At 42.3% G+C, this 27,619-nt stretch overlaps 1 protein-coding gene across 1 annotated transcript in view; it reads left to right on the forward strand.

Moving 5' to 3' along the window:
* LOC136863865 (uncharacterized) overlaps window positions 1–27,619 on the forward strand; it is a 299,485-nt gene that overhangs the window by 264,091 nt on the left and 7,775 nt on the right. Inside the window, exon 5 of the mRNA XM_067140225.2 lies at window positions 11,957–12,186. Coding sequence (XP_066996326.1) covers window positions 11,957–12,186 — 230 coding nt within the window. The remainder of the gene's footprint in view (window positions 1–11,956; window positions 12,187–27,619) is intronic.

Below are 27,619 nucleotides of genomic sequence, written 5' to 3' on the forward strand. Positions count from 1 at the left end.
GTACACACGAGGGATGGAATGCGGCGGAAGAAATGCGGATATGGAATTTGTAAATGGAGGAGTATCAAACTCTGCCCAAGTTGACGGGTTCGATTCTGGCTCAGTTTGGTTACCTTCGAAGGTGTTCGCATACGTCAGTCTTGTGTTAGTAGATTCACTGTCACGTAAATTAACTCTTTATTGAGGACGTTCACCGAAGGATTATTCAAAGTCCGAAGAAGTCAACACGTAAATTGGTGGAACAGGAACATGCAAATAGGACGACTTCCCAGCGTATATTTAAAAGCTTAGATGCCAAATCGGATGGTGGCTGTGGAACAATTACGGGATTCTTACAATCGCAAACATGTAGATTACTGCACCTGCCTTTTGAATAACGTCACCCTGGGTCTGTTAGATCCTTTCCGGTACGCAATGAGTGATAAGACAGCGTTTCATCTTTCCGCGTCCAAGTGAATGCGCAGAACACGCGGTACTGAGCAACATCCGTTGTTGGTGTGGCCTGCTTAGATGTGCACAGCTGTGTATTTAACAACGTCCTTGCAGAATTTCGCTTCTGCATTTTTATTCTGTAGTTACTCTATACTTACACGGGCTACTTCTTCGTGCGCTATTCTGTATGACGTCACCAATTTTTGGGGCTGATGACCTAGATGTTAGGCTCCTTTAAACAACAAACATCATCATCATCGTCGTCGTCGTCATCGCCGTCATACGTCACCAATTTGAAGTTGCTGGCAAGGTACTCCACTACCTGCTAGTAAAATATCCAGAAAATAATTTCACGAGAGCGAAGTGAGTTGCCTGAAGCTAGAACCCAAGGATGTGTGCTTGTGATATTAGTGACGTATGCATTACGTCACGTGGGCATGCAACATATAAGGATCTACACGACGGGATAATACGCTATGCTGACATACAGTATTTCACGCTTCTCTTGTGTATACATGACCCTACAGCAGCCCTGGCGAGAATGTGATCGTGCGCCAAGTCCGTGTGTACCTAGAATGCCATGTGCATAGCACTTAGGCCCTATATAATGAAAGAGGGTGGAATCCCGAAATGAAGTGAAGCAACAGTCTGACCACTAGCAACACTGTGCTTTTCCTTTGGAGCCGCCTTGTCAATACTTAGCAAAAACAGTGTTTATTTATTGTCTATATTAACACATGTTTCGAAAATATAAATTCTCTTCTTCAGCTCATAATTTAAAATCACTTAGCATTTCTGAGCCTATTAAAATAATGTCATTTCTATCTACTTAAAATTATCTGAAAACTGACCTTGGAATTCTAAATATGATTTAACATCACAGTGTGTCTAAAAGCTTCTACTTAAAATTGCAAATCTAAAAATCACATGTGAATTAGTATTTGCGTGTGTATATGATGTGTTAAGACTGCATTCTCCCCAGTCCTTGTCCACGAAGTGTTAAAAGGGGGAATAATGTGTCCCTTACTTCGTTTGCATTGATGATTGACAAAGCGTGTCCAATTTCTAGTAGTAAACTGATGGTAGTCTCTCGCCTAAGTTGACACTCTACAGACCGCCACATATTACTCCAGGGCCGCCGCATTTGAACACAAGGAACGATCTACATTATCCATGGCATGTCACACTACCGTCAATTAATTACTAGAAACTGGACACGCTTTGTCAATCATCAATGTAAACAATGTAAGGGGCACATTATTCCTCCTTTTAACACTTCATGGACAAGGACTTGGAACTGCTTCAAGGAACAAATGATGTGTCAGTTGTAAAGCTGAAGAAGAATGCACTTTTAACACATCATATACACACGCAAATACTGACCAACGGTGCACTAATTCACATGTGATTTTTAGATTTGCAATTTTAAGTAGATGATTTTAGATACACTATAAATATTAAATCATATTTAGAATTCGAACGTCATAGTTTTAAGATAATTTTAAATAGATAGAAATGACACTATCTTAAATGGGATCAGAAATGCTGAGTGATATTAAATTATGAGCTGAAGAATATAATTTATGTTCTCGACACATGTACTCATGTGTTAATACCAGGTGCATGCATCAGTTTTTGCCGGTTTTTGAGGCAAAGAAAATACGTAATTTTCAAGGGAAATTCATTTTTTGTTTATTCAAAATATTGACCATCGGCTTCTACACACTTCGCCCATCTTTCAGGTAAGTTATGAATACCGTGCCAGAAAAATTGCTTGTCTTTTGAGGCAAACCATTAGTCGAGCCATTTTCCTACTTCCTCGAAATTGCTGAAGTGTTGCTCTGCGGGCCCCATTGATGCGAAGAGGTGATAGTCACAAGGAGCCAAGTAGGGAAAGTACTGCGGGTGCGGAAGGATGTTCCATCCAAGCGATTTCAAGGTGTCTTTTGCTGGTTTTGCTATGTGAGACGACGCATTGTCCTGTAATAACATCACTTTGCCATGTTTTCTGGCTCATTCTGGTCGTCTTTCGATCAATGCGTGATTTAAATTAATAATTTGTTGGCGATAGCGTTGAGTTTGAGTTGGGTCATCATCCAGTAACGCCTGCAATTGCTCGTCTTCGCACTTTTGTGGTCTACCAGAGCGCACTGCCTTTCACATTGAAATCACGTTTAAACTGTTGAAACTATGTCTCACATGTTCTAATCAATGGAGCGTGTTCACTATAAATTTCTTCCTTTTGATTAAATAAGAAAAGCAATGCGTGCCGCGAATGGTCTTTTTCAGGCACCAGCGTCGACATGATCACTGAATGATAGAACACAGACGCTAGCGTTTGGCGGGCTCAACTTGTGCGTGTTGAAAAGTTAAGGTCAGACGAACAAACTGATGTATGTGTCAAATTCATACGCTGCGTACTGTGCGCTGAAACCTGAAAAGACTTATTTATACTCCCACCGTCTTACTAATAAACGGTGTATGACTTTTATATAAGGTTTATACACCGTTTATGTGAAATACGTTACTAATAAACCGTGTATAAACCTCCTGTGTATACATCCGTTATAGTTATTCATTGAATTGCTTATACAGACCAGGACCCTTGTATAGGCGTTATATAGCAGCGAGTAGCGGAAAAAGAAACGAGTGAGCAGTTTATTTTCGTGGTATTTACTGTCTGTAGTAATATAATCGTGGTGAAATATTCGACTTATGCATTCAACATTGAAGGAATGGACGATAACGTTGATGATCTTCACGATATTTTAAACATAGAAGACATGCACCATTCAGAGGTTATGAAGGCTAAACATCTTCTTACCGTAAAGTAAAACACTTTTAAAGAGACGGAATGACAATGAATAACTATAAAAGAAATGATGGTTGGGCGAATTTTTGTGTAATAATGTGTTACTGCTTAATAGACTTTTGAAATTACGAGTTTATTATACATTATCTGCCTCTACAAAGATCTTTCTCAAATTTGAGTATAAAAAGGGACATATTCCTTGACCTTAAAAATGGTATAACTTGAAAACCGTACGTAATATGATTTCCATATTTTGTAGTTGAATACGCAGATATATGATGTATAAATGCCTATTAGAAACTTTTTTGGTAGCCTCCGTGGCTAAGACGGCAGCGCGTCGGCCTCTCACCGCTGGATACCGTGGTTCAAATCCCAGTCACTCCATGTGAGATTTGTGCTGGACAAAGCGGAGGCGGGACCGGTTTTTCTCCGGGTACTCCGGTTTTCCCTGTCATCTTCCATTCCAGCAACACTCTCCATTATCATTTCATAGCATTTATCACTCATTAATAAATCACCTTGAGAGTGGCGACCCCATTGTAATAATAGCCTATATATGTTTCATTCATTACATCCCTGACCAGGTCAATGACTGGAAAACAGGTTGTAGGTTTTCATTTTCAGAAACTTTTTTGATCAAACCTTTCTTTTAGCTACAGAACGGGTTTTCCTTTCTCCTGAAAAGTAAGGATTTTGGAATGTGTACACTTTTCAACACACCGATTCACGGTCACGTCACGGTCACGTGGTGAGCTACCAGCCAGAGAGGGAGGGGTTAGGAAGCAAGAGAAACGCATAACGAGTCACAATGTAATCGCTAGTCACACCTTCACCATGGTTGCCATCAACGGCAAGCGCAATATCAGCAATTTCGACGGGGCCGTGGTGTAGGCCTTTGTGAGGCTGGTCAGTCTGTCGTATCGACCAAGCTCAGTAACGTATCCAGTGGACACATTGACGACTGAAAGATGTACGTCACGTTCCTTGAGTTCTGATGTGAACGTTGGCGATATACCCGAGGGAACATCAGCATTGATCAAGTGATATGTGAGGCCACTAGTGTCGCGGAAGACCACCCAGATGGCTATTCACTCCGATCCATTGCTAAACTCGTCTCCTCAGGTGCAGAGAACAAACAAGCTTACAGTTTTACGTGACATAGCGAACATAGCCACTAGACATTCAGTAGCTCAGCGCTGATCTTCTGACCCCCGATCCTGGCTCAGTCCGGTGGTATTTGAAGGTGCTCAGCCTCATGTCGGTAGATTTACTGGCACGTGAAAGAACTTCTGCGGGACTTAATTCCGGCACCTCGGCGTCTCTGAAAACCTTTCAAAAGTAGTTAGTGCGACGTAAAGCCAATAATATTATTATTAGAGAGCCTCCGTGGCTCAGACGGCAGCGCGTCGGCCTCTCATCGCTGGATACCGTGGTTCAAATCCCGGTCGCTCCATGTGAGATTTGTGCTGGACAAAGCGGAGGCGGGACAGGTTTTTCTCCGGGTACTCCGGTTTTCCCTGTCATCTTTCATTTCAGCAACACTCTCCATTCTCATTTCATAGCATCTATCACTCATTAATAAATCACTTTGGGAGTGGCGACCCCATCGTACTAACAGCCTATATCTGCTTCATTCATTCCATCCCTGACCCGGTCAATGACTGGAAAACAGGTTGTAGGTTTTCATTTTTTCATTATTATTAGACTTCCAGTTTACGTGGAATCCGAACCACGGGAATGGGATTTCAATTTCTGAAATCTCATGTGCATCAAATCATGGCCGGCTTGATAAGAAACCTGTGATGATATGACGTCCCTCGAATGTGTACAGTGGAGACAGAAGAAACATTGGCGTCTTGAATAAGTCATGTGCCATTCTACCTTTTTTTACAATCTGATTTATGTCGCACCGAAACAGATAGGTCTTATGCCGACGATTGGATAGGAAACGGCTAGAAGGGGGAAGGAATTGGCCGTGGCCTTAATTTAGGTACAGCCGCAGCATTTGCCTGGTGTGAAAATAGGAAACCACGAAAAAGCATGTTGGGGACTGCCGACAGTGGTACGAACTCACTACGGTATCTCCCGAATGCAAATCCATAGCTGCGCGCCCCTAAGCCCACGGCCAACTCGCTCGGTCATTCTACACTCTAGCGATGGATGTATGGAAGCATGCCGTCTCAGAGATCGGTGTAACCATTCGGCATCTATTCTATGACGACACGAGAGCCCAACACCTGGAGATAAGCCTGTCTGGTGATGTGGAGGGTTCACTAACAGTCCACCTTTTCAGTCCATTTTTCCAGCGAATTCCGAATGCCATTCTGCAACATGAGAACCATAGATTCCATACCGCAGCCAGGTATCAAAACGTTCCACAGGGTAGAGATACCCATATCTAGCCTGCGAGGTTAACAGACTGTGTTCCAGTAGAGAACGCACTGATCCAACTTGGACGATTTCAGCTCCAGAGCCCACAACTTGTGATGGCCTTTACCGAACTCCGTGTACAGGGAAGAATATGCGGCTCCTGTATGCAACCATGAATCCTCATCAGGAGCGTAGCCAGGATCGACCGAAGGCGGGCGGGTTATGGTTACAAAACTATGATAGAACACAAGGAAGGTGCTTGTGCATGTGTGGTGCGCACACTGACGCAAGTAAATTATGTTGATATTTAAATTGCAGTACCGGTACATAACAAAATCCTAAATTAAAATACAGAACAAGAAAAATATGATCAAAGTAAATAGTTTTACGACTAATGATACTTCGTACTTTCAAATTACAATCTAAAGTCCAACTTTCTAGGCTTCCTAGGAAATAGATTCAAGAGATCTGTTAGTTTTTCAATTTTCTCTCTATGATTATTCAAATTTCACTTGTTTATTTTCAGTTTCTGTTTATTTTCTTTCCAAAAAATCCATTGGGGCGATGGGGGAGCTACTTTTTATTTGTATTGGCTTCACGTCGCACCGACACAGATATGTCTTATGGCGACGATGGGACAGGAAAGGGCTGGGAGTGGGAAGGAAGCGGCCGTGGCCGTAATTAAGGTACAGCCCCAGCATTTGCCTGGTGTGAAAACGGGAAACCACGGAAAACCATCTTCAGGGCTGCCGACAGTGGGGTTCGAATCCACTACTCCCGAATACTGGATACTGGAGGCACTTAAGCGACTGCAGCTATCGAGCTCGGTGGGTGAGCTTCTAACCCGCAGTAACCACCCCTTGGCTACGCCCCTGATCCTCATCATCATGTCACCATTGATCTGCAGTTAGGGCAGTCGTCCAGGTTTTTTTATTTTTCTCTTTCTTTCCCTGTTTTCCTTTTATTTTCTATATAAGGACAACACACGCACCCAGTCCCCGAGCCAGTGGAGATAAGCAATTAAGGTTAACATCCCCGACCCGGCCGACATTCGAACCCGCGGCCCCATGAACTAAAAGCCACCACGTTAACTATTTAGCCATGGAGCCGGAGAGGTGATAGATACCCTACCGGTAATTTCCCAGTCTTAACTTCAATGATTTCAAAGAGGATGGAAATTTATTGAACATCACCTTTGGTTAATGATTCCAATTCCTAGCTCTTCTTCTTATAATCGAATATTTGCCCCAACTTGTCCTCTTGAATTTCAACTTTAACTTCATAGTGTGATATTTCTCACTTTTATAAACTCCACTAGAGCTTATTCTTCTACTAACTTATGTTATTCCACGCCATCTCTGCACTGACAGCTTGGAACACACCGCTTACATGTAATACATACTAGTGTTATTTAACACACCGCTTAGTCAAGCAGCTCGTCTCCGTACTACCAAGCTTCCCTGTCCAATGTTTGTAACATTTACGTGACATTACTCTTTTTGTCGGAAATCATCCAGAACAAATTGTGCTGCTTTCCTTTGGATCTCATCCAATTCTCGTATCGAGTAATCCTGGTGAGGGTAACAGACACCAGCTGTGGTCTTACCAGTGAGTTGCATACGCCTCTCCTTTACCTCCTTACTACCACCCCTATATACATGAAGAGGTCTGTAACTTTTATTTACAATCCCGTTGATGTGATTACCCCAATGAAGATACTTCCTTATATTAACATCTAAGTATTTAGTGTTCCCCATGAGGTACTTCACCCCATCAACCACTTAGAGTGATCCCCATGGGGTTTTCTCACCTTATCAAGACAGTAATTAAAACCGAGTGGCCACGAACCCACTACGCTGGTGTCCCAGATGGTGGATAAGGGGGTCCTAACCGGCTTGCCGGCGGACATGAGCGAAATAAAATAGCTCCCGCGGACCACACACACAAACCCCTGCGGGGGGAGGACACAGACGAAGAATACACCCATGCTATTTCCTGCCTGTAGTAAAAGGCGACTAAAAGGGGCGACCAAGGGATGGTCGAATTATGACCATGAGACTGCTTGTAATTAGTACCATCACGCGGGGAACACCATGGGTCGCCTTTACTTGCGAGTAGTACCACTATGTTAGGTATACAATAGGTTTGTGATCAGTAGCAACAGAGTATGAATCAGGATGGGTTTTACAGTGCCCATGATTTGTACCACCACGGGCTTACGTTGCCTCTAATTAGTACCATTATATGAGCGACACCGTGGGTCTGCCTTGCCTATGATTAGTTCCCACTATGGTGAGGAACACCATAGGTTTGCGTTGCCTGTAAGGGGCACCGTAATGTGAGAAAAACCGTGCGTCTGTGTTACATGTGCGTATTACACTACCTGTGAGTAGTACCATAATGTGTGGAATACCGCGAGTCCACGCTAATTTTGATTAGTACCGCAACATGACAAATACGATGGTTACTAGCGATAAGTACCATTATGAGGGGCTGATGACCTGGATTTTTGACCCCTTTAGACACAAGCATCATTGTACTTTAGAAGCAAACCCTTGGTCAGTAATACTATTGTTTTATGCTAGTTTCTGGGAATGTGGGGCATTGCGGGTCGGATCCCCTCATTGTTTTAAATTCATATTCATCCATTAATTCTTCGTAATCACGTTTTGAATTCTGGTCAGTGGATTATTTTGGATTTTTAAATTGTTATTACATTTCGTCCCTTTTCGTACCATTAGGGGCCGATGACCTGGATGTTAGGCCCCTTTAAACAAGCATCATCATCATCATCATCATCATCATCATCATGGAGACACGAGAGAAACCTCCCAGTAGGGTGTATTTGCATGCGATATTGTTATACATCCGGGTGTCTCCTGGGCAACGGACTAGGACTCTTCCTAGACGGCTGATTCTCTCACACCAGAAGTAACAGAGTTATCTAATATGAGATCCAACAAACGGTTCTTTTCAGAACCAACCTTAACAGTCATTTCTGTTAACATTGAAGGCATAACATCTTGCAAAGAACAACTTTTGTATGAACTTTGTCGCGACAAGCAGTGTGATGTTCTATGTGTTCAGGAAACACACAGAGATATGAAGCAGAAACGCCCTTTTGTTCCTGGCATGAAACTGATCGCTGAAAGACCACACGCTCTGTATGGAAGTGCCGTTTTTGTGAAGCCGAATTTAGAAGTCAGAAGTGCTTGCCAGTCAGATGAAAACAATATTGAAATTATCACCGTTGAACTAAGTAACTGTGTAATCACCTCAGTCTATAAACCACCTGCAGCAGAATTTTCCTTCATTCCACTCCACAATTTTGATAAAAGTAAAGCCTCCATTGTTATAGGTGATTTCAACAGTCACAGTCATGTATGGGGTTATGCACATGAGGACAAGAATGGTGAGACAGTTCTCTCGTGGGCTGAAAATTTTCAACTCGCCCTCATCCATGATAGCAAACTCTCTCCTTCTTTTAACAGTGGAAGATGGGGACGAGGCTATAATCCAGACCTCCTTTTTGTTAGTGAAAGCATTATGCATACATGCACCAAAGCAGTATGTCCACCAATTCCAAACACACAACATAGGCCCATCATGTGCCAAATTTTGCCACCAATAAGACCTCAAGAAGTCCATTTTAGGCGAAGATACAACTTTAAGAAGGCTGACTGGGCAAGATTTTCCAGCATACTGGATGAGAAGATTCTGAGCATCGCTCCTGTTCCTGAAGAGTACGACAAGTTTGTTGACATCGTCCAATTTTCTTCAAGGGCATCAATTCCAAGAGGTTGCAGAACCAGTTTTATCAAAGGCATTAAACCTGAAACGGCCTCTTTGCTAGAAGAATATTACAAGAAATATGAACTTGATCCTTTTAGTGAAGAAACATCAATCCTAGCACAAAGCGTTCTTTCCTCAGTATCACTGGCTAAAAGAGATGAGTGGATAAAATTAATGACAGATTGTGACATGAGCAAGAGCAGTCAGAAGGCCTGGAGACTTTTACGTCGTCTCAATAATGACAATACCCAAGCCAGCACATATTCTAATATAAAGGCAGATCAAATTGCCCATCAGTTGCTAGTAAATGGAAAATCAACCCGATCTAGAAAGCTAGATAAGAAACCAATAACACGGAAGCCAAACCAAGAGAGCAACATACTATCTCCACCATTTACTGAAGATGAACTGGAATCAGCACTGAGGAAGTGCAAATTGGGAAAAGCAGCTGGACTAGACGACATTCGAGTAGAGGAAATCAAAAATTTTGGTCCTGTTACGAGGCGTTGGCTACTGGAATTAATGAATATCTGTGTCCAAGTATGCAAGATTCCCAAAATCTGGCGGAAGGCTAGAGTCATTGCTATCCCTAAACCAGGCAAAGATCGGCTGGATCCTAAAAGCTATAGGCCTATTTCCTTGCTCTGTCACCTGTACAAGGTCCTGGAGAGGCTCATTCTTGAGCGACTGATAGGAAAGGTGGAGTCGTCTCTTATACCACAGCAAGCTGGATTCCGAGAAGGAAAAAGTTGCACATCACAGGTATTAAACTTGACACAGCATATTGAGGATGGCTTTGAGAATCGGCTCATTACAGGCGCTGTCTTCATTGATCTTTCTGCAGCTTATGACACAGTCAACCATCGGCTTCTTCTAACAAAATTGTATGACATCACCAAAGACTTCCATCTAATGTGCAACATTAAAAATATTCTCCAAAACCGAAGATTCTTTGTGGAATTTCAGGGAAAAAGAAGCAGATGGAGAACACAGAAGAATGGGTTACCGCAAGGCAGTGTGCTCGCACCACTGTTATTCAACATCTATACTAATGATCAGCCTCTACCTGAAGGTACCCAGAGTTTTATCTATGCTGACGATTGTGCAGTCACTGCCCAGGCCAACTGTTTTGAAAAGGTAGAACAGACTTTATTCAAAGCTCTGAAAGAATTTACCAACTACTACAATGAAAACGATTTGAAGCCAAATCCTGCCAAAACTCATAGCTGTGTATTTCATCTCAATAACAAAAAAGCAGCTAAAACCTTACAAATCACCTGGGAAGGAATCCCTGTTCAACACTGTTCGACTCCAAAATATCTGGGAGTGATTCTGGACCGTACGCTTACGTATAAGAAACATTGCCTAAACGTGAAACAAAAAGTGTCTGCCAGAAACAACATAGTGCGGAAACTTCGAGGCACCACCTGGGGAGCTCACCCTTGCACTGTGAGAACAAGCGCGCTAGCACTGTGCTACTCCACTGCTGAGTATGCTTGCTCCGTGTGGCATAAGTCCAGCCATGCCAAAAACATAGATGTAGCACTAAATGACACCTGCCGTATTATCACAGGTTGTTTAAGACCTACTCCCATAGATAAACTCCACTGTCTCGCTGGTATAGCACCACCTGAAATCCGACGTGAGATTGCTGCTAGGCATGAGAAAAGCAAGGCTATGACTATGGAAGCCCATCCTTTGTATGCCTGTCAACCAGCACATCCTAGGTTGAAATCAAGAAAGAGCTTCTTGACAACCACTGAAGCTCTTAAAGGAACTCCACAACAAGCAAGAATCTCAATGTGGCGGGAAAAATATCAACATTTGAGAGAATGGATGGTTCCAAAGGAAGAACTTCCTCCTGGACATTCTGAAAAGTGGACAACATGGAAGGCTCTCAATCGATTACGCTCCAGTACCACGAGATGCAAGACCAACCTACAGAAATGGGGCCTTCCTGTGGAGACAGTTTACTACAAGTGTGGTACTAAGCAGACTAACGAACATCTTCTACTGTGTCCATCTTCTCCAGCCACTTGTACCATTAAAGATCTAATGAGAGCAACTCCAAATGCGCTTGTCGTGGCCAATGTTTGGTCAACCAATGTTTAAAATTTTTTGGTTTAATTTTTGTCTCTCTTACTTTGTACTTCTGACACGATAAATAAATAAAATAAATCATCATCATCATCAAAACCGAGAGGACTTTTCCTCTTGGTGAAACACACAACCAGACATTTCACGCCCTTCATCACCATACCGTTGTCTGATGTCCATCTCACAACACTGTCGAAGTCTTCCTGAACGCCTGCGGGTGCTTCACTGCCAACTGCTTGCTGTGTGATTTGCAAGATCACTGCCTACTTGGTTATGTTTGTTTCAGGAATGTATTTACTAACTTTTGTGTTTCATATCAAGTGTTTCTCTGACAGGTGGTTTGTTTTAACCCTCGCCAGTCCTACTCTTTGGCGAATAAAGTTCTCTGGTGGCAGAAATGTAATAATGTGAGAGAAAATAAACTACTGGAGCGTTCATTTTTTGTTTGTGCAGAGCTTGGAGCCTGATGGAATCGCGGACCACCACCAGATTGTGAACGAAACTACTGCTGGAGATTTCTCCAAGAGCGAGTTCTGGTCGTCGTTCTCCAGCAGCGAGGAGGCACTTCTCAGTTGTGCTGGACTTATCCTCAACCTGCCACTCACTCCACACCATCGCTGCGAGCAGCACCAGGAGTACCACGTGCTGTCCTCAGCGTCTCTGGCCAACAAACTAACATACAAGTCAGTACAGCTCATGTCTCTTGCGTCCTTCTTTGAATGGCTGCACGCAAAAAACGGGCTAACCATCAAATTTGTAAAAATTGAGTTAGGTGCTGCTACCTACTGTTAATGATATGAACGAAATTTACTGAAGTTCAGTAGCGTTGATTAGGGGGCGGGGGGGAGGGGATGCCTTCCCCCCACTCTATGGAGAAAAACATTACATTCTTATTTCATTTTGTCCGGCTGAAACTAGGAATGAAAAATTAAATAGGTATTTTTTGTCTTGTAAACATTAAATACAATTATAATTTTAAACAATATATTCGGATAAAAACTCTGAACAACGAAATAAAATAACACATTGTGTTTCTTTTGTTTATTTCATTCAGGTTCTTATGTCTTGTTTGCCGTTACAATATTGTTTAGATATATATACTATGTATTTTTATTCTTGTACACTAGACCGAACGTAAATTAAATAATTGCGTCTTGGGTTAAAGAGTAACAATGATACCGTATAGAATGAATGCTCTTTTAAAAATAATTTGACACCGAGCGCGATAGTTGCAGTCGCTTAAGTGTGGCCAGTATCCAGTATTCGGGAGATAGTGGGTTCGAACCCCACTGTCGGCAGCCCTGAAGATGTTTTTCCGTGGTTTCCCATTTTCACATCAGGCAAATGCTAGGGCTGTACCTCAGTTAAGGCCACGGCTGCTTCTTTCCCAATCCTAGCCCTTTCCTGTCCCATCGTCGCCATAAGACCTATGTGTGTCGGTGCGACGGAAAGCAACTTGTAAAAAAAAAAAAAAAATTTGACCGAACAAGTTGGTCGTGCGGTCAGGATCTCGCAGCTGTGAGCTCGTATTCGGGAGGTAGTGGGTTAGAACCCCATTGTCAGCAGCCCTGAAGATGGTTTTCCATGGTTTCCCATTTTCACAACAGGCAAATGCTGGGGCTGTACATTAATTAAGGCCACGACTGATTCTTTCCCACTCTTAGCCATTTCCTCTCCCAACGTCGCCATAAAACCTATCTGTGTCGGTGCGACATAAAACAAATTGCACAAAAAATGCAAAAAAAGAAGTGCTTACACTAGGTAAGGCTCAAGGGGTTTCAAGAAATTTGATCCTCGATCGGACGTGAAACAGATGTCGTGTAAGTTTAGGCTCGATTCCCAGTTAGATGGGCTTGTATTTGATATTTTCTCTAGCTTATTCTCTTTTCTGGGAAAACGGATGTCGCTAAAACAAGGCTTTTCATTGTCCACGTAGGGTCAACCTAATGAGCATCTTCGCACTTATTTTAGCGGCCTTTGTTTATGTTATGCGAGATGGTTTTGGAAAGGGGTAAAATATCTACTAATTGAGAATGGGCCAGATTAAATTGTTAACTAATTACGTTTATTATAATCTTGAAATTAATTAAATTCCAAAAGTGAACAACAAATCGTTAAATGTACTCAAATTGTAAAAACAACCATCAATAGTTAGGTTACACAATAAGCAACAATTCTACATGAATCTCTTAACTAAATACTCTTACCAGATCACCATCAATTAAAATGATTAATTAATTTGAAAATGATTGCTGACACCACATGTGTGCAATATTGATTAAATGATTGACGTAACCTTCGTTAACATTCATTTTAAAATGTCAAATACAGTAATCGTTACATAAGGTAAATCTGATTAGTGTTAAAGTTATCTTTAATTAAATTGAAAGTAATCAAAATTAAAATCTTAGAAATATTACACTGAATTATATGAATTAACTACTCCAATAAACAATAGGAGTTTCCTAAGAACACACCTCAGTTTGGGACTTAACTGCTCCCTGTTATTTTTTTGCTAGTGGCTTAACGTTGCGCCGACAGAGATAGGTCTTATGGCGACGATGGGATAGGAAAGGCCTAGGAGTTGGAAGGAAGCGGCCGTGGCCTTAATTAAGGTACCCCTGTTATATTGCCGTTACCTGAATTAGCGTAAAAATACATATAGTCTCATCTGGCCTTTCACCGGGCGAGTTGGCCGTGCGCGTAGAGGCGTGCGGCTGTGTGCTTGCATCCGGGAGATAGTAGGTTCGAATCCCACTATCGGCAGCCCTGAAGATGGTTTTCCGTGGTTTCCCATTTTCACACCAGGCAAATGCTGGGGTTGTACCTTAATTAAGGCCACGGCCGATTCCTTCCAACTCCTAGGCCTTTCCTATCCCATCGTCGCCATAAGACCTATCTGTGTCGGTGCGACGTAAAGCCCGTAGCAAAAAAAAAAAAATCTGGCCTTTCATGACCTGGTGTCGGATGGATACTCAAACAAAATTTATCAACTTATTACATTACATAATTGACCTGAGTTGGATATGAACTGAGTACGATCTAACATAGCATGCAATTTGTATATAAGCAAGTTATGACCACTTAGGATCACCGTGTTGTAAACATTGATTCTGTGAATCATATTTTAGGAATAAGGTTTTCTTTAGATCAGCTGAACAGACCTGCCTAACTTTTACATATTAGCATTTTACACACTCAAATATTTAACCCGATCGTATCTGCATGATTCGCAGATATCTTACCCCCAGATATTAAAGAAATGCCTTAAAGTTCTACAACTACAGTTTTATTTATTTACATTTTACAGTGGTCTGTTCAGTGATATAATTATTCAGTTGCAATGTGCATGGATACTGTAACCAAGCTGCCTTCCTTCCCTAAGGTTACTGACCACATATTCCATAACAGTGTGGGTGAATTCTCCCACGTTGACCATAACACAAACTAAATGACACGAGAAAGAAACAGCTAAGCACCTTTTAACCTAATTCTACCATCTAAATACACTCCTGAAAGAGAAGGCACCGTATCATATCTAACCTATACTATTTACACAGAGCAGTACAATCACGAACCAATCTGACTGTTATTTTCTTCTACGATGCTGACCGCACATGGTATTCAAATGACTGAATGTTACAGAATGTTCTGATGATTTCACTCCGTCACAGTGGCTATGGTAATGTCTCACTGTGGACGGTGTGTGTGACCAAGTCCAATTATCTCATATCATGGTCACTATAATAATTTAAACAAGTCTGAAATGTCGCTTAACTTTACCATCAAAATAAATAGGCATGTAACCTACGAGTACTTAATGAAAAAAATCATACATCCGGTTGTCAGGTCCTCGTGAAATGTCCATTAATTTTCCTTCCTAGATAAAATTACGAATGAAAGGTCAAGCAAAATCGTAGACATAAGTATTATAAATGACACGAGAAAGAATCAGCTAAGCACCTTTTATCCTAATTCTACCATCACCGAGCTCGATAGCTGCAGTCGCTTAAGTGCGGCCAGTATCCGGTATTCGGGAGATAGTAGGTTCAAACCCCACTGTCGGCAGCCCTGAAGATGGTTTTCCGTGGTTTTCCATTTTCACACCAGGCAAATGCTGGGGCTGTACCTTAATTAAGGCCACGGCCGCTTCCTTACCACTCCTAGCCCTTCCCTGTCCCATCGTCGCCATAAGACCTATGTGTGTCTTCTTATTGCTCGATATTTTCATTCATATCAGACCTCAATTTACTTCTACGCATCCTATCGGCACTATATCAATTAACTCACTGTAACGTAAACACACAAAACATTTATCAATTATTTTTTAGACGTTCGCAATTATTTTATTACTGTATGGCTCTCAATGCCAGATCCTTCCCTGGCCATCAATATCCTCTTCTTCTGATATTATGTTGAAAACTTCGTAAATTCCATAACTTAGAGTTCGCTAAATAATTCATACGAATCACAACAGTATTTTATTTTTATTATTGTTATTATTGAAATCGTAACCAACTTTCAACCTATTAGGTCGTGTTACGTACATTTAGTACGTGTTGAAGAGATGTTAAGTACAGAACAAAAATTGCCAACCGTACACCATTGGAAGTTGTGGGTTCGGATCCCACTGGTGTCCGGTCGGCAATTTTTGTGTACTAAACATCTCTTCAACACGTACTAAATGTACGTAACACGACCTAATAGGTCGAAAGTTGGTTTCGATTGCAATGCGGTCGTGAAAATTCAACATTCATTCAATATTCATTATTTTAATAATAATAATAATAATAATAATAATAATAATAATAATAATAATAATAATAATAATAATGTAATTATCTGACTTCAGAATTTATTGAATATATCCCTTGGTAAGTTAATCCATTTCCTAACTCCTCTTTCTATAAACGAATATATGCCCCAATTTGTCCTTTTGAATTCCAACTTTATCTTCATATTGTGATCTTTCCTATTTTTAAAGACACCATCCAAACTTATTCGTCTACTAATGTCATTCCACGCTATCTCTCCAATGACAGCTCGGAATATACCACTTAGTCGAGCAACTCGCCTCCTTTCTTCCAAGTCTTCCCAGCCCAAACTTTGCAACAATTTTGTAACGCTACTCTTTTGTCGGAAATCACCCAGAACAAATCGAGCTGCTTTTCTTTGGATTTTGTCCATTTCTTGAATAAAGTAATCCTGGTGAGGGTCCCATACACTGGAACCATACTATAGTTGGGTCTTACCAGAGACTCATGTGCACTTTGATGGCAGCACTTTTTTTTATATACTTCCGCTTCAATCTTCAATTCACGCCATCCGCACGTGATCAATCGCACACAATGACTTTATTTCAATCAGGTTGTAAATAATTTAACTGAGTCCACCAAAAATTATATTCACTCTGATATATTCATTAGAAGCCCAGTTAACGTGTAATCTTATACAAACTCCCGAGATAGACTAAATATTCTCAGCGGGAAATTTCGGCGCTTAAAAATGGAGCAATTTGATTGGCTGAGCCATTTCCCTGCGGAGTCTACTCATCTAATTCAAAGGATTTCGGCTATCCTCTGTCCTCTTCGCACATCTAAGATTTATCTGTCTAACAAAGATGCATGGAAAATTTAGAAAGTTTCGGTTCCCAAAGTGCGGTGAGCGCTCACAGGTAATAGCCTGGGTTCAGCCCCTTGCTAAATGCATTTATGACATAATTGCTTAACAACCCCCAACAGAGTGTGCTCTACCTCTGCTAAGGTGGATTAACTTTTCTACGTCGGTGGGCTGTGGGAAGTTCTGCAGTCCTTGCTGTTTCATTTCTACACAGAAATTAATGAATAAATATTCCACCATATCATCTAAGGTAATTTGGGTGCAATACTTTTTCTTAATCCATTTACCCTCTAGGTTTGATTTTTCCTCGGACTCACCGAGGGATACCACCTCCACCACCTCAAGGACAGTGTCCTGGAACATAAGACTTCGAGTCGGGGATACAACTGGGAAGGATGACCAGTACCTCGCCCAGGCGGCCTCACCTGCTATGCTTAACAGGGGCCTTATGAGGGGGGGGGGGATGGGAAGTTTGAAAGGGATACTGAAGGAAGCGGACGTGGCGTTAAGTTAGATACCAACCCGGCATTTACCTGGAGGAGAAGTGGGGAAACCACAGAAAACCACTTCGAGGATGGCTGAGGTGGGAATCGAACCCCCTCTACTTAGTTGCCCTTCCGAGGCTGAGTGGAGTCCGTTCCAGCCCTCGTACCACTTTTCAAATTTCTTGGCAATGCCGGGAATTGAACCGGGCCTCCGGGGGTGGCAGCTAATCACACTAACCACCACACCACAGAGACGGACTCACTCTTCCATACTGTGCACTAATATTTACTAGTTCTTGGGACATGTCACGAAAGCCATCACACGATACGACACTAAATGGATGTGAATCAGAAGCGCACATTTTTACACATTTCTGCGTAAGCAATTTTTAACAGCTTGTGGTACAGTACTCTGTGTTCTGTCGACACGTACTTTACAGACGTGTGAACTCAGTGGTAATGTTATTGAATTTACGTCCCTCTAACGTGAGACTCCAGATGTGGTGTTGTAGCCTTTTAATTACACGTTCACAATGAAGAATATTGTTTACCGGATACATAGTCTACCTGCTTACCATCACGATTACTTGCTATAGAAAACTTTTCCCACACATCACTTTTGAAGCCTACTGGCTTCCTTAAACTGTATTCGTGACTAAGAAGTTTATCCTTCACCACCTCTTTAGTTTCCCGTTCCATGTTGACTAGGCAGCTCCTTCGCCACGAGCATCACTCCCTCCATCTAGCGGTGTACAAGCCAACAAACTGATTGATCCCTTGCTCACGCTCGAGCGAAACACGACAACGTTGGGCTCTAGTGCCTGTTACTTTCTTAGTGTGTAGCAAATGCTAAACGATATTTAATTCATAATCTCGCCGTACTTCTATGTAATAGTAATACATATGTAATATTATTCCTTTAGTGAAAGTTTAATTGCATAGCATTGAATCAAAATCTCAAAAAACGATGATTGCCGAACTGTCAATCTTTACCTCTCTGTTAAAATTCGTTCAGAGAGCATAAAACGCTTACCATTTGGTAGTTTTTTTATCAGTTTCGGTATATATACCACCCCCGCCCCCTCATCGATCGCTGCATCCCACAAAACCGTATACGTTTTGTTGTCTGTACATTTTGCCCCGACCTCCTTCAGCAGGAAATTACCTATAAAGAATGTTACCGTGTTTTAGTGGTAGGTAGAGGTGAAAGAAGGTGCGGGCGTGAACGGGTCTCAAACTACGGAATCAAAGTTAATGTAAAATTTAACAAGGTTATATTTTCTTTTCAACAACAAAGAAATAACAAGCATGGCAGGTACAAAGTAGCAAATCAAAAGGGGAGTTACAATATTTACAGGATTTGGGCTTCGCGCCCTGACTTTACACTGCTTGGGCAATCAGCTCAGTTTTACCCCAAACACAAGTTTCAACAGAGGGGCAGAAAACCCCATTCATGCCTAGGAGCCCTTGCTCCAAATTACACTGAAAAGCCTCCTCGAGGCATACAACACTCAATTTTCAAAAGAGCCACTCGCTCTCAAATTTAAGCCTCTCCCAGGCCACACCAAACTCCACCTTCAAGTTGTCCTCACTGGACATAGACACAGGGGTAAAATACCCAACCTACTGAGGTCTATTAAATGAAAAGGGGCAATTACATGACCTCTAAAATAACAATTTGAGAGGAGGCGATCTTGCACTCCTAATACACTTGTTTTTAAAACCTAATCTGGCTCTAGGCCACTAATGCAAGGGCTAATCCCATACTACAGAGGTGACTTTAGAAAAGAGCAGTTGGTTTTACATTAACGAAGAATAGGTTGAGAAAATAAGTTCACCTCAAAACAATGTGAGTGGGAGCTCGAGAGGGTTAGCACTCTCTATCCCAATATGCCGCTTAAAAGAGAATAGATGAAAAGATTGGTTACATTTTAGGAAAAGGTTACATGGTGGAAACGCTTCGAACCCGCTCCGAGAGTTAAACTGCCAACCTAGCAAGAAAAGAAGTTATTAAGAGGCCATTACCTGGTGTTGAACAGCTGGAGAAGAAAGAGGCGCTTCCCGCCCCCTGCTATGTACTTTACACACTGAAAGATGGAACAGAAGTGGCCCGGAGACCCAAAAATCAGCAGTTTATATCCTCTCGCAGAAGTTTCGAGGCGTTAGGGGAATGAAAACACCCTCCCGCAAATTCTTTATTGGCTAGGGTACAGAAACATATCCAAGTTGGGGGAAGATACATCGGATTGGTCGGAAATAACTCAAAGAAATTCGGGATTGGATAAATCTAAAACAAGGGGAAAAAGAGGGGTATACAGCCAACTTAAACAATAACAGAAGGAAATTTAGCAAAGAACAAACATTTGAAATAAAAATTTCTCCAACAAAATAGTTCTTTGACTCCGCACTAGGTTGCACTATTGGTGATCTTCAGTAGTGTCCTCTAGAAGAGAAAGTTCACACTTCTTACTTCAAGCGAAACAAAAACACATCAAAAATGACACAGTTCAAAAACTCAAAGTTTTCCATGTGGTGACATCTTCAGAGAAAGTAGAGAATTAGTAGCGTAGATAAAGTTCAGACTTCCTCCAACAGAGGAGTTTCAACAGGCGCACATTTTAAATTAGCGGAGTGGAGGTGTACCGCCCGGTACAGACCTCCCCCCCCCCCAAAATTTCCTCCAGGGGTGACACATGAAATCTGTTTGAAACAAGGTCCAAGTTATGATGTGGATATGAAGATTGATTGCAGAAGCATTTATAAGATTTCTTAATTTGGTTTGATTCAGTTTCAAAATTTTGTTGTTGCAGGTGAAGTATAGTCTTTAAGTTTGTAGAAGTAGAATTCTGAAGATAAACTTTTAATACTTAAAAGTGATGAAAAATTTTGCAATGTCCATCAAATATTGCTGTTGAATTCCCAAGTGTAGTCATTGCTTATAGTAACTGTTCATGTAGTTGATGTTGATGAAGTTGGATGGCCAGACCGGCCGTTGCAGCTTGCGTCCAAAGGAGGCCGCTCGGACCCCTCAAGTACCCTGAGATACCGCTCGCCCGCACTATGAGGGGAGCAGAGGTGTTGAAACACGCCGCGCCCGCGGTGAACATATACAGGCTGCGGGCAAGTAGCAGGTCGTGCGCCGCGCATCAGCCTTGGCCGGGAGGAGAGCTCCGGCTCGCCGTGCACCTGACGTCCTCGCTGGAGAAGAGGGGGCCCGTCCTCTGCCCCAGTTGCTGCACGGCGCCGCGCGGCTGCGGGGGCACTGAAACATTAAAGCTAGGCGGCAGAATTGTGTTGGACCATCATGTTTCTTTTGAGGGCACAGGCATGTAGAGAGATTGAGGGGCCAGCGGCGTGCAGATATCCATGGCATTTCATCTAAGCCAGCCACTGTGTGTAGTGGAGCAGGAGACGGGAGCGTGGTAATGGCCGTGGCAAGGACAGTATGGCAGTTTAACAAATCGGGGGAGGTTTCACACAAATGCTTACATATAAAATAAAATAGAAGGAGCAGAATGCCTTAAGAGTGGAAACTCAAAAAAAAAATATAACCTTCATATTCCTATTAAATTATATGAAGCAAGTTGACACAAAATTTACACCGGTTTCACCTGGGACAGGTGAACTCTAAATATCCTCTCGGTGGCTGGATTACTTAACAATAAGGTAACCGGCGTAAGGGAATCCAGAATAGTGCATGGCCCATGAAATCTGGGGGCAAGCTTGCCCGCGGGAACAAAGTTCTTGACCATCACCTGGTCACCTACCTTCAAAGTGGTGGGTCTCCGTCCACGATCATACCTTTCCCTAACCTTTTCATGAGATACCTTAAGATTGGCTTTAGCCTTCTTCCAAAGATCTTTAATGTTATCCGGATCTATTGTCTCGGGTAGAATGTCACTCAGAGACCAGAGGTTAGAGAGCGGCGTGTTGGGAACAAACTTGAACATCAAGGAAGCTGGAGTGAACTTATGAGATTCATGAACCGCCGAATTCAAAGCAAAAGCTAACCAATGCAGGGACGTGTCCCACCTAGAATGATCTTCATGATGATAGGCAATAAGTGCGGACCTGAGATTACGATTAACCCGTTCAGCCAGAGATGGTTGAGGGTAATAAGCAGAAGTAGTTACATGAGAGATGGATAAGTCAAAACAGAATTTACGAAATAAATTAGATGTAAAAGCCTTAGCATTATCAGATACAATATATTGGCACGGACCAAAAGAAGCAAAAATAGAATTTAGGCAAGTAATGGTGGACTGAGCGGTAGCCAGCTTAGTCGGAAATAACCAGGAAAATCTGGTAAAACCATCTACACATACAAAGATGAATTTGTTGGCATTTCCCTTCGACTGGGGGAAGGGTCCTACATAATCAATATACAGGCGTTCCATGGGGCGCGATGCTTGATGCGAAGACAAAAGGCTTACCTTGGTGGACATGGTGGGTTTACTAAGCAAACAGGATTTACAAGCCTTTACTAGTTCACGGATTTCACCGTCCATACCTTTCCAGATGAACATTTCACGAATCTTTTCACGAGTTTTAAAGATACCAAGATGCCCTCCTAATGGGGTCTCATGATAATACTTGAAGATCATAGGTACAAGAACCGCTGGAACAACAACTTTCATCATCTTATCATGCCTCGAAGGGCAACATAGAACACCATTCCTCAGAACATAAGGGACAACATGTTCCCCAGAAGAAAGGGTTTCCATTATCGGAGCCAGCGTCGGATCTTCACGTTGGTATTTCTCGATATCCCTAAAGAGCATGGGAGCATCTGTTAGGATGGCGTTAACCTCAGATAGTATGGACTCGGAAGGTGATGAACTGTCGACCTGTTCATGGGTCTCGACGTCGTTAGAAAACATACGGCTGAGTCCATCAGCAACAACATTTTCGGTACCTCTGATATGTCTAACATCAAACTGGAAGGCAGAAATACGAATGGCCCAGCGGGCTATACGACCAGTACGACGCGGCCTACCTAAGACCCAGCTTAAGGCTTGATTATCTGTCTCCAGGTCGAATTTAACATGTTCCAGATAGAGACGGAACTTCTCTAAGGCGAATAAGACTGCCAAACCTTCGAGCTCATAGATGGAATACTTGGCTTCTTGAGCCGACAATGTCCTAGACGCATAGGCGATGGGTCGCCTCCCTAGTTCAGTCTCTTGAAGAAGGACTGCAGCTACTGCTGACGACGACGCGTCGGTTTGGACGATGAATTTCTTCGAGAAATCAGGCATAGCAAGTACAGGGGCATTACAAAGAGCTAATTTAAGGTCTTCAAAAGCGGCTTGTTGAGAAGGTCCCCACTCGAATTTGATGCCTTTCCTACGAAGAAGGTTTAAGGGCGCCGCTCTATTAGCGAAGTTAGGAATAAACTTCCTGAAGAAATTCACCATACCAATGAACCTGGCGATACCTTTAATGTCCTTGGGAGGTTTAAAATCACGGATGGCCTGTGTTCTAGAATGATCGACTGCTACACCATCAGGTGACACAATATGCCCTAGGAATGACATAGAGGGCTTAGCAAAGGCAACCTTGGACAACTTAACAGTTAACCCAGCCTTACGAAGGCGATCGAGAACTTCTCGCAGATGATCTAGATGTTCTTCAAAAGTCTCTGAAAATACGACGACATCATCCAAGTAGTGATATAAGTACTCAAACTTGATGTCGGAGAAGACCCTATCTAGTAGCCTAGTGAGTACAGCTGCTCCCGTGGGGAGCCCGAAAGGCACGCGGTTGTATTCGTATAAATTCCAGTCCGTGGCAAACGCTGTAAGATGTTTAGACTCTTCGGCAAGGGGAATTTGATTATAGGCCTGATTCAAGTCCAAGATAGTAAAGAACTTGGCCTTACGAAACCATGAAAAACAAGAATGAAGGTCAGGAAGGGGCACAGATTGCAACACCACCTTCCGATTGAGAGCCCTATAATCAATTACAGGCCTGAAGCCTCCTTGGGGTTTCGGAACTAGAAAAATAGGCGAGGAATACGCCGACTTAGAGGGCCTAATAATACCATCCTTCAACATCTGATCAATGATTTCTTTTAGAGCCTTCATTTTAGGTGGAGATAGCCTATACGGTGGAAAACGGACAGGAATCGAATCCGTGACCTCAATTTTGTATTCGATCAGGTCAGTAACACCAAGAGTATCAGAGAACACCTCGGGAAACGACTGACACAATTTGCGGATACTATCAGCCTGCTCCTCAGGTAGATGTCTAAGGTCTAACAACATCTCATCCTGGGTAGGCGAAATAGAAGAACATGATGCAGAATTACACTTTAATAGAGGGATATTACAATTAGAGGCAAATTTGAAAGTGCAAGACCTACTCTGAAGATCGAGCACAAGACCAGTGTGAGAAATAAAGTCCGCTCCCAATATAATGGGGCAAGACAAGTGCTTGGCCACAAACAATTTAACTTTCCATGTGAATTTAAAAATACGAATTTTGACATATAAGGAACCGAGAATTTCTAATGGAGAGGAATTAGCCGAAACGTATTGGATCGCCGACAAACAATAGTTAGGAAGCTTACAAACAGATTTCAATTTTGAATACCAATCAGCCGAAATAATAGAACAAACACTACCTGAATCTAAGAGAGCTGTTATAGGCTCGTTATTTAACTCAATTTTGAGAAAGGGGACCGGTGCGGGGGTATCCGCCGCAATCCTAAGACACTCTTTGGGACCTTCAAAAGATGAATTTGAAAATTGCTCGTTCCCTGAATTTACAACCTGTTTACCAGGGGCTGAGTCTCGGGAAGATGGATTAGTCGACTCAGCCGAAGCCACTAGTCACTTTTTATTATTGGCATAGGTAGAATTTGCACCAGAAGTTGAGCAGGAGGGGGTGCTATTCGAGTTTGGGCAATTCTTGGCGATATGTGAGAAAGCCCCACATTTAAAACAGCCTTGTGCTGAACCAGCTCCATTATTTGCCCTACTAGTTTTGACCAATGGACATTTATTGCGAAGATAGTCAGGCGACCCGCAAGCATAACATTTACGGGGTGTGACTGGTCGGCGAGGTGGAGGCCGAGTATTACTGAACGAAGGAGGGGGTTCTTTTGCCACACGCAAAGAATCGGCGTACCTAACTCCTTCCGCTGAGACGGCCAACGCTTCAAGTTCAGAGAAAGTCTGCGGGCATGCCGCGAAACACAAATATGACCTATAAGATGGTGAAATGCCTTCTACAATGGCTTGTACAATCTGGTCCTCAGGGAAGTGCAGAGCAAACACCCTAGTATAAAACTTAATGTCCTGTATGAAATCAGCCAAGTTTTCATCCAAGCGTTGTACACGGTAATAGTACTTCTGAATAAGGGAAGACCTGGCCCTAGCCGGGATGAAGTTAACTAGCAAATGGGCATGGAAATCCTCAATAGATGATTGCTCGGCAATGGCTCTTACGATTTTATCTGAGAGAATACCAATAGCATACGGATAGATAATTTGCAAAATTTGACATGGAGAAAGAGAAAACACAAGTGCATGATCCTGAAATTCAACTAGAAATCTTAAAAATGAAATTACATCACTGGTGGTATTAACAGAAAACTTAGAGATTCCTCTTAGCAACATTGCCAATGGATGAGGCAAGCTGCTAAACCCGGGTGACATAGTGGGCAAAGGTTTCAATGGCAAGGAAGTTAATTCCGAACGGATGTTACTCAACGATGCACGGCGTTCAGATTCGTTGTCCAATGGGGCAGAGATAGTTTGAGCAGCAACGGTTATCCTATTGACTTCTCCCTTATGAGGCTCTTCCTCGCTACCTACATTCAGTATGGTGGGTTGATCAGATTTGGGAGGAACTTCCCCAGTTAACAATTGAGTGACCTTACTAGATAATTCGGGAATATTTTCCAGGAGCGTACTAGCTTCCTTCCTCTGAACGTCATTCAGTTTTAGAGACAACAGATCGTTAACCCTATTCGAAAAATGATATAGCCTAGCTTGCACACGCTTAATTTGATTAGGAGAGGGATCATTTTCATCAAAAAAAACTAACTACAGAAGCTAGCCCAGTAATATTCTCGACGATCGTGGAAAGAGAGTCGTCAATATCTTTCTCTCCCAATGTGGGGATGGAAATGGGCAGATCAAGGGACTCTCTAAGCTTATTTGTATCTACTGCAACCGTGCCTCCAGATTGCACATTTCTAATAGTCAATTCGTAGATCAACTCCTCCTTGCGCAAATAGTTAAGATGGAGAACATCGCGAGGGCCGGGCATGATGACAGAACAATTTTGAAAAGGTCAAAAAATTCCAGCAACTGAGAAAATTGTTAGAGTTCGGAACAAAACAATGTTTAGCCGTCAAAAGGGGCTAAATTGAGACCCATTCAACCACGCTCTGCTACCACTTGTTACCGTGTTTTAGTGGTAGGTAGAGGTGAAAGAAGGTGCGGGCGTGAACGGGTCTCAAACTACGGAATCAAAGTTAATGTAAAATTTAACAAGGTTATATTTTCTTTTCAACAACAAAGAAATAACAAGCATGGCAGGTACAAAGTAGCAAATCAAAAGGGGAGTTACAATATTTACAGGATTTGGGCTTCGCGCCCTGACTTTACACTGCTTGGGCAATCAGCTCAGTTTTACCCCAAACACAAGTTTCAACAGAGGGGCAGAAAACCCCATTCATGCCTAGGAGCCCTTGCTCCAAATTACACTGAAAAGCCTCCTCGAGGCATACAACACTCAATTTTCAAAAGAGCCACTCGCTCTCAAATTTAAGCCTCTCCCAGGCCACACCAAACTCCACCTTCAAGTTGTCCTCACTGGACATAGACACAGGGGTAAAATACCCAACCTACTGAGGTCTATTAAATGAAAAGGGGCAATTACATGACCTCTAAAATAACAATTTGAGAGGAGGCGATCTTGCACTCCTAATACACTTGTTTTTAAAACCTAATCTGGCTCTAGGCCACTAATGCAAGGGCTAATCCCATACTACAGAGGTGACTTTAGAAAAGAGCAGTTGGTTTTACATTAACGAAGAATAGGTTGAGAAAATAAGTTCACCTCAAAACAATGTGAGTGGGAGCTCGAGAGGGTTAGCACTCTCTATCCCAATATGCCGCTTAAAAGAGAATAGATGAAAAGATTGGTTACATTTTAGGAAAAGGTTACATGGTGGAAACGCTTCGAACCCGCTCCGAGAGTTAAACTGCCAACCTAGCAAGAAAAGAAGTTATTAAGAGGCCATTACCTGGTGTTGAACAGCTGGAGAAGAAAGAGGCGCTTCCCGCCCCCTGCTATGTACTTTACACACTGAAAGATGGAACAGAAGTGGCCCGGAGACCCAAAAATCAGCAGTTTATATCCTCTCGCAGAAGTTTCGAGGCGTTAGGGGAATGAAAACACCCTCCCGCAAATTCTTTATTGGCTAGGGTACAGAAACATATCCAAGTTGGGGGAAGATACATCGGATTGGTCGGAAATAACTCAAAGAAATTCGGGATTGGATAAATCTAAAACAAGGGGAAAAAGAGGGGTATACAGCCAACTTAAACAATAACAGAAGGAAATTTAGCAAAGAACAAACATTTGAAATAAAAATTTCTCCAACAAAATAGTTCTTTGACTCCGCACTAGGTTGCACTATTGGTGATCTTCAGTAGTGTCCTCTAGAAGAGAAAGTTCACACTTCTTACTTCAAGCGAAACAAAAACACATCAAAAATGACACAGTTCAAAAACTCAAAGTTTTCCATGTGGTGACATCTTCAGAGAAAGTAGAGAATTAGTAGCGTAGATAAAGTTCAGACTTCCTCCAACAGAGGAGTTTCAACAGGCGCACATTTTAAATTAGCGGAGTGGAGGTGTACCGCCCGGTACAAAGAAATACAAGGCTACGAAGTTCTTAGGGTATCTAAATCATCTTGACAGAATTGCAAAACCGGGCTAACTGATTATTACTAAAATTTCACGTATGATGGCGCCACAATATCGGTAGGATGACA

Source organism: Anabrus simplex, chromosome 2, assembly GCF_040414725.1.
Source record: "Anabrus simplex isolate iqAnaSimp1 chromosome 2, ASM4041472v1, whole genome shotgun sequence".
Classification (NCBI taxonomy): Eukaryota; Metazoa; Arthropoda; class Insecta; order Orthoptera; family Tettigoniidae; genus Anabrus; species Anabrus simplex.